Source organism: Psammomys obesus, unplaced genomic scaffold (assembly GCF_907164565.1).
Source record: "Psammomys obesus unplaced genomic scaffold, mPsaObe1.curated_primary_1811, whole genome shotgun sequence".
NCBI lineage: Eukaryota > Metazoa > Chordata > Mammalia > Rodentia > Muridae > Psammomys > Psammomys obesus.
In genome coordinates this window covers 6,717,576-6,729,308 of record NW_026590405.1, presented here as the reverse complement: position 1 = coordinate 6,729,308, position 11,733 = coordinate 6,717,576, and the positions used below count along the sequence as shown (strand labels likewise).

The following is an 11,733-nucleotide window of genomic DNA, read 5'->3' as shown; positions in this document are numbered from 1 at the left end:
AGGAAGGACAGCCTTCTGAGTGTGTGTTTAGTCACCACAGCCACACAAGCAGCAGAGACGATGAGCTGTTGAAACCCTCTGGGTCCCCAAGGCTGCCACACTGTCCCCCGCCAGCCGCTTCCCATTTTGACAGAGCCCCATAATAACAATGCCCATAAATCTTTCACAGTTCCATTTCCCTCCTTTCTTCCCTCTAGGAAACAGCACACTCACGCCATCCTCTGTGATGCTCAGGGTGCATTCTTGACACACCCTGTTGAGGACCTCAGCTGACCTGGGCTTGAACCACATAACAGTGGCATCCCACGGGGGGGGGGGATGTAGGGGTACTGGGAGAATGCAGCCAAAAAATGGGGCTCAGATTCTGACTGCCATGGCTTCCAAGGGGCCCAGCTTCTTGCCACTCCATCTCAGTGCTTTGTGCAACAGGGGCTGCCCTCGGCCCCTCTCCCAGTCTGTCACAGAAGGAGGTAAAGAGTCACAGAGAAATGCCAGAACAGGGTCAGTGGGCTGCTATGCCGCTTGCTTCGCACAATCTCTTGGGAATTGAATGAAAAGCTTACTCTGACCACACTCACGCATTGTTGTCTATGGGTAAGCCTTCCTTCAGAGGCACGGAAGGTATCACCAATGTCAGTAACAAATTGTGTATGAAGGAAGACGCATGCTTTCAGAGCATTTTCTTTGGGGCTTTGTCCATGATTAGATTATACTAAATTACAGAGTACAGACACCAGAAATTACTCTCTGCTTTTAACTATTCAGTTTCATGGTTAATCCGTGCACCTCAGTAATTATGAAATCATGCCAGTGTGCTCAGGGAGAAAGCACCTCATCATCTCTATCTTGTGGGGCTCAGTTCCGGTCGCCTGGCTATTATCTGGGTCCTGTGAGTGTCAAGAACAAGCCTGCCTGCCAGGAGCAAATCTCCTCTCAGTCCCCTTAAATCACTGTGGGGTCCTGCTCATAGTGCTTTATAAATCTCTCCAAGGGAAGGAAAGCCTGAGGGATGGTCAGTTCCTGGGGTCACTGTGGATCCTTTGGTTCTTTTCGCTGCTTGGTTCCTTGTTTACCCATTGTAGTGTGTGTGTGTGTGTGTGTGTGTGTGTATGTGTGAGTATATGTGCGTGTGTTTGTGTGTGTGTGTATGTATATGTGCGTGTTTTTGTGTGTGCATGCGTGAGCGGTGACATTAAGTGTATCATCCTCAGCTGCTCTCCTTGCTGAACCTGGAGCCCACCAAACTGACATAGCTAGCTGACCACTGACAGTCTCCAGGGATCCACCTGCCTCGACCTCCTCACCCAGGGAAGACAGGTGGACGCCACTGTGCCATCTCTTCTGTGGTGCTGGGGATTGGCTGGTGGAGAAATGCTCCTTGCTGGCTAAGCAGTCTCCTCTGCCCTTGTGGTAGACATTTGTTTGTTTTTGTTCTGTGAGACAGTTTCACTCTGTAGCCCTGGCTGTTCTAGAACTCACTCTGGAAACCAGGCTGGCCATAAAATCACAGAGATCCACCTATCCCTGCCTTTCATGTGCTAGGATTAAAGGCAGGAGCCAGCACTGCTCTGCCCAGCCCTTTTTTTTTTTAAGGTTTTGTTTTGTGTGCCTATGTGTGGGTGTGAGCAAGTGAGTGCAGTTGCACACAGAGGCCAGAAGAGGGTGTTAGTCCTCCTGGAGCAGTAGTTACAGGAGCTTGTGAGCTGCCCACCTAGGTGCTGGGAACTAAACTTGGGTTCTTTGACAGCAGTACAGGCTTTTACCTGATGAGCCATCTCTCCAGTCCTGATTCTAAAGGCCTTTTCTTTTTCTTTCTTTCTTTCTTGTTTTTTTTTTTTTTTTCAAACAGGTCTGTGTCTCGCTATCCTTGTTTCCTGAAAACATGGTCATTTCATCTCAGTTCATCTCATGGATCCTTCCCTCCCTTCCTCCAGTTTTCATTACTTCCAGAGTTCATGAGCATCCCGTAGGCAATCCAGTCTGCAGCCCAAGAAACGAGAAGCAGAAGCGCTTGTTCCCAAGAAAAACAAACAAACAGAAGACTTATTTGATCAGACTGTAAACAACAGAAGAGTGGCAGGAGGAGGAGCAGGAGACAGGAGCAGACAGGCCTTAACTGCACAGGGCATGGCACATGCGGGTGCTAGTGGCCCCTGGGTCCCCACTGTGGCTCATTACTGAGAGCACTCAGGGACTATGGCGGGAGGTCAGCACGCACTGGCCACCTCCTCCCACTTAATGAACCCCTGATTTTCTGCAGAGACAGCGGCAGCGCATCCCCCAGGGGCTGTGCTCCACCAACCAATTCCCAGCTTAAAAAATACTAATAAAAGAATCCTAAAAACTGCATGTGGCAAAATCACCCAGGGAGTTGTGGGCCTTCCCCAGAGTTGCTCTACTCTCCAAACCCCAGGAACTTAGGAAAACAGCCCTAAAGGTACCAGCTCCCCACCCAATACCCAGGAGACAGAAGTTCCCTTCTGGTGACAGGAAGGTGGTCTCCACTGTGGGGCAGAGTGCGAGGCAAACATAGAAATGATGTCTCTTCCCTAGAAAAATGCCAGAGCACCTTGTTTTCCTGCTTTTGGAAGGATGTGGCAGGTGCGAGGGTGACCAGTATCTGAGCTGGGATGCATGAGATGGAGTCTGGGTGCAGTCGCCACAGTGGGCCTCTCCCTCGGGAGGTCAGAGCTTGCCCTCAGTCCCCGGACACTCAGAGCTCTGAGGCATGTGCTGTACATTTGGGGACTGTGTCTCGTTGTCTAGCAGAGCAGGCTCTGTTCTCACAGAAGGCTCCAGGGGATTCAGCATCCCAAACAAGAGTGGGGGAGGGGAGGGTTCTTACACTAACAACCACTCCCCAGAGCAGGTAGGCAGGTAGCAATGATGGTAGGGCACAGTGGCCAACTGCCAGTCACGTATGCTGGCTACAGCTGTGATTCCTATGTGGTTCCAGTTTAAAAATAAATGAGCACTTGTTAATATAAAATTAAGTTAGAATGAAATGTCCCATCCAGTTTTGTTTTAGTGGCAGAAATAAGTGGGCTGGCTGTGTGGTTTTGCTGTGGATGCTGGAAACTGTTGTTTGTCGCACGGTGACAATAAGAACAGTCCTCTGCTCTTGGCTGGGCCTCAGCTCTCCATCACTGATGCTAACAGTGAGAAGTTCCTCAGCAGCATTGAGTGCAGAGGCCTGAAGATCCCCAACAGAAACTAGACCAGGATTCTGGGAACCTGAATGATGACCCAGGTCTTTGCACTGATACCAGTCATGTGTGGGCAGAGCTGCCACCTCTCTGGGCCTCAGTTTCCCTCTAGCACTGGGGGCTGGGTGACAGCACATCTTCCCATTTGCGCTAACACTTGAACTTGGCCATAGCCAAAGGCGCCCATTTTGCATACAGCTCTCTCTGAAGGTTAACTGTTCCTATCCCGCCCTTTCCCCTACAGCCCCAGTTTGCCCTTTGGAAATTAGGCCATTAAATAAAAGAGGCAGCTCACGGGAGGAAGCTTTATTTGTTGGAGAGGGAGGGGTGTGTTTCCCACTCCAGTGTGGACACAGGCTCCTGGCCCTGGCTGGAATGGGCAGGGCATCTGCTGGTCCCCACCTGCTCTCTGCGGGGCCATCACTCAGCTGCAGGGGAAGAACACGTGCCCACTTATGAAGGGCCTTCTCTCTGGGCCCTCAGGTCCAGGGAGGAGGGCGGTGAGGTGGGAGGCTCAGGCAGTGCCTGGAAGTTCTCTGTAGCCTGAGGCAAGTCATTTAACCTCTGAGCTTCTCGAATCTCCAACACCTCCTCCCAGGGACCAGGAGAAGTAATTAGTGGCTGTTTGTCAGACAAGATCTCGCTTTGCACAACTAACTGGAGCAGACCTTGAACTAGGCGAGGCCAAAAGGATGCAAGATTTCGATTTGCAAGATGAATAGGGAAAAAAATCCGAAGCAGGGGAAAACAGTTAGTCTTCCTGATTTCCTTCTTGGAGTCTCTGGGAGGGAATGAAAATATCCCAGGGCAGGGCAGCTCTGGTGGCTCACGGGGAACCTGGGAGGGACCCAGCTGGGGATTTGGGGCAAGGTGGCCACCAGCGTGCAGCAGAGCAGCGCCCTCCCCCACCCCCACCCCCGCACCCGGAGGAGGCAGCTTGCTCTCAAGGTGGAAAGGAAGCGGCAGCCTTCAAACCCTGCCCTGTGCCTCCTAGAATCTTAATGTTAGGGTGGGTGGAGATACCACCCTCCTGTGCTTACCCAGGGGGTCCAGCAGCAGGGCCTCCCTCAGCAGCCCTTCCTGGGCAGCCTGGTACTTTTCCAGCTGCCTGGAGGTCATTCTTGCTCCAATTTGTGCTGGAGCAGTCAGCTGTGAAATAAGCAGTTAGCCAGCGGGGTGAGGCGGAGGGGTGCTAACCCCCAGGCGCCCTACAGGTGGCAGGAGGGACCTGCAATAGCGCAGCACCCTGCTCCACCCCAACTCCTTGGGACTCCAGAGGGTACCTCTGGGGCCCTCTCCACTTTGCAGCTGAATTTGCCTGGGGAACAGAATTGCCACATGAGTAGAGCTAACGCTGCAACCTCACTGAGTTCCAGGCTTGTCCCAAGTGGCTCCAGGAAGGGGAAAACTAGTGTTTGCCCTTTGTGGGTGGAAGGCCTCAGAGGTGCCAATGTAAATGGAGGAGGCTGACCTGACCCCTGTAGGACGTCCAGCCACACATGGACCCCTGGGGAGATGTGTGTCCCCAAGTATCCCTGGGAAGGGTGTACCCTTGTCCTCCTGTCCCCTGGGCACCTTGGCACCAAGGGTACAACTCGCTTTCAGCTCACTCTTGTAGAGTCCCAGGAGGAGGGTCCCATGATGAGTGTGAGGCTCCCTGAGAGAGCAGGGAGAGCCAGAAGCTGGGCTTCCCGCTACTGCAACTCCAGTGTGATTTCAGCAAGGCCCCCTTCTCCCTGGATCCCACTCCATCCTTTGTGTGAGATTCTACAGTCGAGGTCCCCCTGGGTTCTCCTGGTCCTGCCTCTGCGTCCCTGAGTGCTGAGGTTAAAGGCCTGCACCACCACGCCCGGTTTTAGTCCTGATTTCAAACATTTCTTCCAGTGACAGCCACATTCTCATCTTTGCCCCCATCTCTTTCCTAAGACTCACTGTTCTTCCTGATTAGGTGCCATCTCTAACTGGATGCCAACAGCTCCTTGCAGCTCAGAGGCTGCACTGGGAAATTTTATGTCAACTTGACGTAAGAGTTGTCAGAGAGAAAGGAACCTCAGTTAAGAAAATAACTCCATAAGGTTGGGCTATAGGCAAGCTTATAGGGCATTTTCTTAAGTAGTAATCAATGGAGAGGGCCTAGCCCACTGTGGGTGGGGCCATCCCTGGGCTAGTGGTCCTGGGTTCTACAAGAACAAGCCATGGGGAGCACGCCAGTAAGCCGCACCCCTCCAAGGCCTCTGCCTCAGCTCCTGCCTCCAGGTTCCTGCCCTGCCTGAGTTCCTGTCCTGACTCCCTTTGATTATGAACTCTATGTGGAAGCATAGCTGGATAAGTTCTTCTCTCCCAAGTTGCTCGGTCATGGTGTTTCCTCGAAGCCAGAGTAACCCTAACTAAGACAGAAGCCCAGCCTGGCACCTTGTTCTTCCTCTGCCCCAGCTGAAGCCCTGCTAGCTGCTCCAGCTATGACCTGAGATGCCAGCCCCTCTGCTCCTCCATCCATTTATGAGTCGCTTTCTTCACCTCCTGTATCACAACTTCCCATAAAATCCTGTGGGTTTCTATCTCTCAAACCACTCCAGGGCTCCTCCCCAACTTCCACTTTTCCTCTCTTTGTCATTCCCCAAGCCCTGCCCCAGTCCCACAGGCTCCCATGGCCTCCCTATTTCTGCCCATTCTCAAATACAACAGTTGGGCAGCCCCCTTTAAAATGTAAATCAGACCACGTTTCTGTTACTCAAGGGCTTTAGCAAAGTGATCCCCGAGTCCCAATCATGCTGCCCTGATCCCACTTTCCCCACCTTCCTCAGCTCTGGCCTTTCACTCATTATTTCTGACGTACCACGCTCTGCCCCAGGACCTTTGCATTACTGATGTTTTCTTTGTCTGGATGTCTTTCTCCTGAGACCTCCTGGAGCTTCTCTTTGGGTCTTGTATTTAATAAAAACCTACTCAGGAGGCTGGCCCCCTGCCCGGCCCCATGCTGTTTGATGAACCCACCTCATCAGCCTTCCTGGCTTGGTGTTCCTGAAAACTGACTGTTGCTGTGTGCCACACTGTATCGCTTGATTATTTGCCAAGTGAGGCTGTCCCTCTAGTCCTCTGCTCTCCTGCAAGGGGGAGGGCCGTTGTCTATTTCCTTCACTCTCCCTCCAGCGCCTGAAGGAAGGAGTTGCCTGCAGCCAGCAGTTCCCAGTGTGAAGGGACCAGGCCTTGGTCTGCAGGCCCTCCTCTGTTCTTTCCCAGGATGGATGGACAGTCATCTCAGGCAGCTCCTTCCTGAGGACACCCTCTCCTGCCTCCTCAGCTGCAGCCCCACACGGGGGCTCATGCTCTCCGTTTGGAAGCAGACACCTCCTCCGAGAAGCATTCCTAGCGTCTCTACACGAGCTGAGCCTTGAGTGTCCAGTCACTCTCTCCAGCAAGGCAGCTGGCCTTCCTTACTTTGTGGGCTCTTCTTCCCACCCTTTGCCCCCACCCCATCCACTCATTTCACCCCTGTCACTAGATAGGAGAGAAACAAAGGAATCTAATTTCTTTCCTTTTGTTTCTTTTTTGACCATGGCTACTAACAAACCACAACCAAGCTCCCTAAACAACCAGCTACCAACCCCACCTCTCAGGGCCCTAGTATTTATGTACCCTCTGAAAAGTTTCCAGAATTCCAAACATCACACAGTCGTAGTGAAAGGGTTAGACTAACTTTGTAACCTGTATGTCTTCTAAAGCCTATTGTTTTGAGTTTTAGGTCCAGGTTAAGCTAAACCCTCTTAGTACCTTTCCAGAGAACAGAGGAATGTGACCCTATCTGTGAGGACAGATATAAAAAAAAGCAAGCAAGCAATGACCTTCACTCAGCAAAAAGAACAACCAGACCCTTGTCTTCAAGATAGTGTTTCTTAGCAATGAACCCAGATGGCCTCAATCCTTCTTCTGAGTAGCTCCTGACTTCCAGCCAAAAGTCTGCAGCCCCAATCTTCAAGGATGAGCTAACCACCCCCACCTTCAATTGCAGCTGCATCCACACTTGGCAGGACTGGCTAAGCTTGAGCACCTAAGAATAACCAATTATCTTACTTTCTAGCTTCCTCATCCAATCCTAAATTGCCAAAACTGCAATTTCAAATTTCACGCAATTTTTCTTTTAAAAACCTAAGGTCTTTGTCTCCCGGGGCCACTCTTTGCTGACCAGCAGGGGTGACCCCATTGCGCAATGGTTAATAAACCTCTTGCTTTTGCAACGAGTCATGTGGTCTGTGGGGGGGGGTCTGGGAAGGGCACGATCTTAAACTCCTGAGCTGTGAGACCCCAGGTCCTACAGTAGGAACTATCTGCAGCTGGCAAAACCATGCCTCTGCTAGAGCACCAGTCAAATCATAGTCAGCTGCTGTGGACAGTCCAAAGCAGCCCCCAGCCCCACACCTGGGATTAAAACAAAATCACATTTTTATAATATTTCTGTGTGATTTTAAAGAAACTAAAACTCCGAAGTTTTCAATGTACTCCTCCATTCTTAGATGGCTGCATGATTTTATCTCATTGCTGTGTCCATTTTTCTGTCCTATGACAGAACTCATGCCTAGATGGCTTGGTCACCAACTGTGGCCCAGAACATTCTGCCTCTGGCTGTCCCTGCCAGATCAGAGAATCACACCCCATGCTATGTCCTTCCATGGTCCCCACTGTCTGCTCACCTTGATGATTTGGGTTTCTTCTTCCAGTGTGGGCTCCTGGGGGTCCATAAGTCCTGCCTCCTTGGTTTCCTGCTGGAAGGCCACTGGATTCTGTGCCTTGCTTCTCTCTCATTCCTACAGCAGGAAATCACGGGGTTACAAGTGCCTTCCTCAACCACTCTCTCCTATCTCCCACCACCCAGCCCACACTCTCTAACTCCAAGACAGCCATCAGCTCTGGTGACTCCTGCATGATGCCTTTCAGATGCCCAGTGCTTGAGGACTGGCTTGGGGTTGTCCACCAGCAAGCCACTTCTAAGACATCATTCCTTGGTGCTTAAAAAAAAAAAAAAAAAAAAAAGCACCCAGACAGTTACCGTTAATTAACTTAAAACGCTGAGAGTAATGACTGCCCTTCATGCATATTTAAGTGTGCAAATGTGTCTTTCTTAGGAGAGAGCCCATAAAGAAGGTAGCAGACAGCCTCGCCCGAGAGGGCGTCATGGGGTGGCCAGGAACTCCCAGTCCCTGGGAAGTGATTTATAAGAGGCGAGACAGGGAGATGAGTTATGGGCAAAGGAATAGGCAGTTTCTTCATAAAAATCTCGGCTTCCAGCAATTACAAGGAAAACCACTGCGCACATTAATACAGCCGGTTTGGGGGTTGCATTAGGGAGCTGGTGCCCCTATGAGTCACGCTGCTTCAGTTTAGCCCCGCTCGGCCTGCAACACGTGTGCCCTCCAGTCAGATAAACCTGTTGGCATCTCTGATGCTTGGGACTGTCCCCGCAGACACTAGAACAGTCTAGTGATCTTTAGCCAGTGCCCGCCCCAGAGTGGTCTGGATTAGCGTGGCCTGTCCCGGCAGGGACAAACTTTCCCCAGACAACTTCTCAGACTCCCCTGAAGCATGAAGTCAAAGGTACCAGGAGCCAGACCAGCAGCCCCATTTTTCCTTATCCACAGCCAACGGAGTTCTGTTGGGCCTTGTTTTATCCTGGACTCACCAGGGGAGGAAGGTTATGCTCACACTGGCTACTTGACTCCCAGTATCCCTCTCCTCTCTTCTCCCAAGGGTCCAGGCTCCGCCTTCCATGGCAGCCCAGGAATTCTACCGCTGAACCTCAGTGCTTAGATTAGCCCCATGGTTGTTTGGGGGTAGAAATCTCCTGTGGCATCGCCTCGTTGTGGGGAGGGCATTCTTGAGACAGGATCTCAGGTGGTCGAGTCTCAAACTCAATATGTAGCTGTGAAAGGGTTAGACTAACTTTGTAACCTGTATGTCTTCTAAAGCCTATTGTTTTGAGTTTTAGGTCCAGGTTAAGCTAAAGCCTCTTAGTACCTTTCCAGAGAACAGAGGAATGTGACCCTATTTGTGAGGACAGATATAAAAAAAGCAAGCAAGCAATGACCTTCACTCAGCAAAAAGAACAACCAGACCCTTGTCTTCAAGATAGTGTTTCTTAGCAGTGAACCCAGATGGCCTCAATCCTTCTTCTGAGTAGCTCCTGACCTCCAGCCAAAAGCCAGCCCTAATCTTCAAGGATGAGCCAACCACCCCCACCTTCAATTGCAGCTGCATCCACACTTGGCAGGACTGGCCAAGCTTGAGCACCTAAGACTAACCAATTATCTTACTTTCTAGCTTCCTCATCCAATCCTAAATTGCCAAAACTGCAATTTCAAATTTCCGCAATTTTTCTTTTAAAAACCTAAAGCTTTTGTCTTCCGGTGCCACTCTTTGCTGACCAGCAGGGGTGACCCCATTGCGCAATGGTTAATAAACCTCTTGCTTTTGCAATGAGTCCTGGTCTGGGGGAGTTTCTGGGAAGGTGGGAAGGACGCGATCTTGAACCCTGAGCTGTACAGCTGAGGTTGTTCTTGAACTCTTGGTCCTCCTATCTCTGCTACCTGAGTGCTGGGATGAGCCGGAATGCTCACTCGATACTGTTCTCTTGTCTAAAAATGTTAACCGGTTTCTCATCCACGTGAGTGGGTCGCCTGCTCCTGGAACATAGCTGCAGGCATGGGCACAGGGTGCTCCCTGGTTCCACAGAGGAGCCTGTGAAATACTTCTCCCTCTGAAGGAATGTGAGGGCACAGCTCCCACCCCTGGAGCCACAGAGCTCTGAGAGATGCTGAAGGGGACTCTGCTGCTGTTGTCTGGGTACAGCTTGCTCCTGGAACTGCCGCGAGGAGCTTACCAAGCATGCCTGGGCTTCAGAGACATCCAAGTGGCTTGGGGATGGCCCACACACATGCGTGCATGCCTGCCTGTCTATGTGTCTCACCTGCATTCTCTGGAGTTCACTGTGGGTGAAGATGGAAATGAAGGCTTCAGTCTGGGAGGCCAGCACGGCAGCTGCATATGCCACTAGCAAGATGACCACAGCCTTGCCGGATGCCATCCTGGAATCTTGGGAGGGGAACTCTGACAGAAGGTTACAGCACAGTGATGGACTCCTGTGCTGAAGGACTCTGGTACAAGCCCGGCTTCTACCGGTGTGGTTCTGAGCCAGTGCTTGGCTTCTGTGGGCTGGCCCCAGCATCTGGATTCCCTAATGAGCGCTGAGCTTCCCGTACTAGAGTGGTGGCCCCTGATAAAGATCTGGGGAAGGCTGCCCCGCCTGCTCATTCCACTGGGTACTCTTTGCTTGGTGAGCTCAGATGGTCCCCTAATGGGGCAGGAGGAGCCTCACTGTTCAGAAAAAGAACTCATAAATTACCAGCAGAGCCCAGAGAGTCCTGCCCCTTCTTCAGAATGATGGAAAGGGTAGCTCTGGGACCATTAACCCACTCAGGGAAGAAGACGGATTAAAAACTTCATCACCCAAGGCTGCAGTGGGGTCCTCCCACCTGGGGTGAGCACCAGCTCAGGACAGGCTCTCTGCACTCTGATGGCCATGCTGCCCACTGCTGCCAACCCCGAGCAGAGAGGGTGTCAGCAGGCTGCCCCTCACTTAGGTGATAGGATGGCAGGCAGGAGGCAGGTTATATGTCTTGGCAGGAGCGGCCCTCAGCACTCAAGTCATGCCGGGGAGAGGTGGGCATGGAGCGTGTAGAGCTGACTTGAGGAAGAGGGCCCGAGTGGTCCTGGACTGGTGGCATAGCCAGACTGGGCGCCAGCCTCTGGCGGCTCATTCAGAAAGAGGCAGCTGGAGCCCTGGTCTTCTGAGGCCTGGTGTTTCCCACTTCCCAGGGCCCAGCATCTCTGTCTGTGGAGGAAGAATGGGGGTCAGGTGCAGGCCACCTGATGTAGTCAGGGTGACAGCTTCTTGCCTCAGGGACTACTAAGCTCAGGGGCGACACTTCTGGTAGGGAGGGGAATCGAGGCAGCCCCCGGGGCCCTGGATTGCAAAGGTTCCTATCCAATGCTTGGCATGGGTTCCGAGGCAGAAGACAGTCTCCAGGCTTCTCCGCATCCAGCTCTGCCTTCAGAGAGAAACTTCCTTGGCCCTGCCTTTCTGCCAGATCCTGTCTCCTCACCTCACCACCTACCCTCTCTCCTTCCTCCTCCTCCTCACTTTCCTGTGCCCTCACCCTCTGTCTTTCCTCTCCCTACTTTCTTTCCATTTTGTTCAGACTGTGAGCACCAGAGAGCATGGACAGCCCGAGTTTCCACTCAGCTGCATTTAATTCCCAGGAAGTCAAAGGGCACCTTTGTGCACAGAGCCCCCAGGCCACGGTCCCCCTCTCTGAGACTGATTTGTCCCATTTCCTCCACAGAAGTGCTCAGATGCCTCCTCAGTCTGCTGTTCACATTTAATTCACTCCATAGGAATCGATGAGAACTTTAAATATAAAAAGGCAAAATCCAATTGCTGTTCATTTTCTTGATCCAACTGGCAGCCTGCATGTCA

At 51.9% G+C, this 11,733-nt stretch overlaps 1 protein-coding gene across 1 annotated transcript; it reads right to left on the bottom strand.

The window, feature by feature from the left end:
• Positions 1 to 357: 357 nt before the first annotated feature.
• On the bottom strand, positions 358 to 10,281 carry Mln (motilin). The gene is given in 4 exon segments (XM_055607028.1): positions 358 to 455; positions 4,247 to 4,355; positions 7,895 to 8,008; positions 10,165 to 10,281. Coding segments are annotated over 4 exon segments (438 nt in total).
• Positions 10,282 to 11,733: the final 1,452 nt, after the last annotated feature.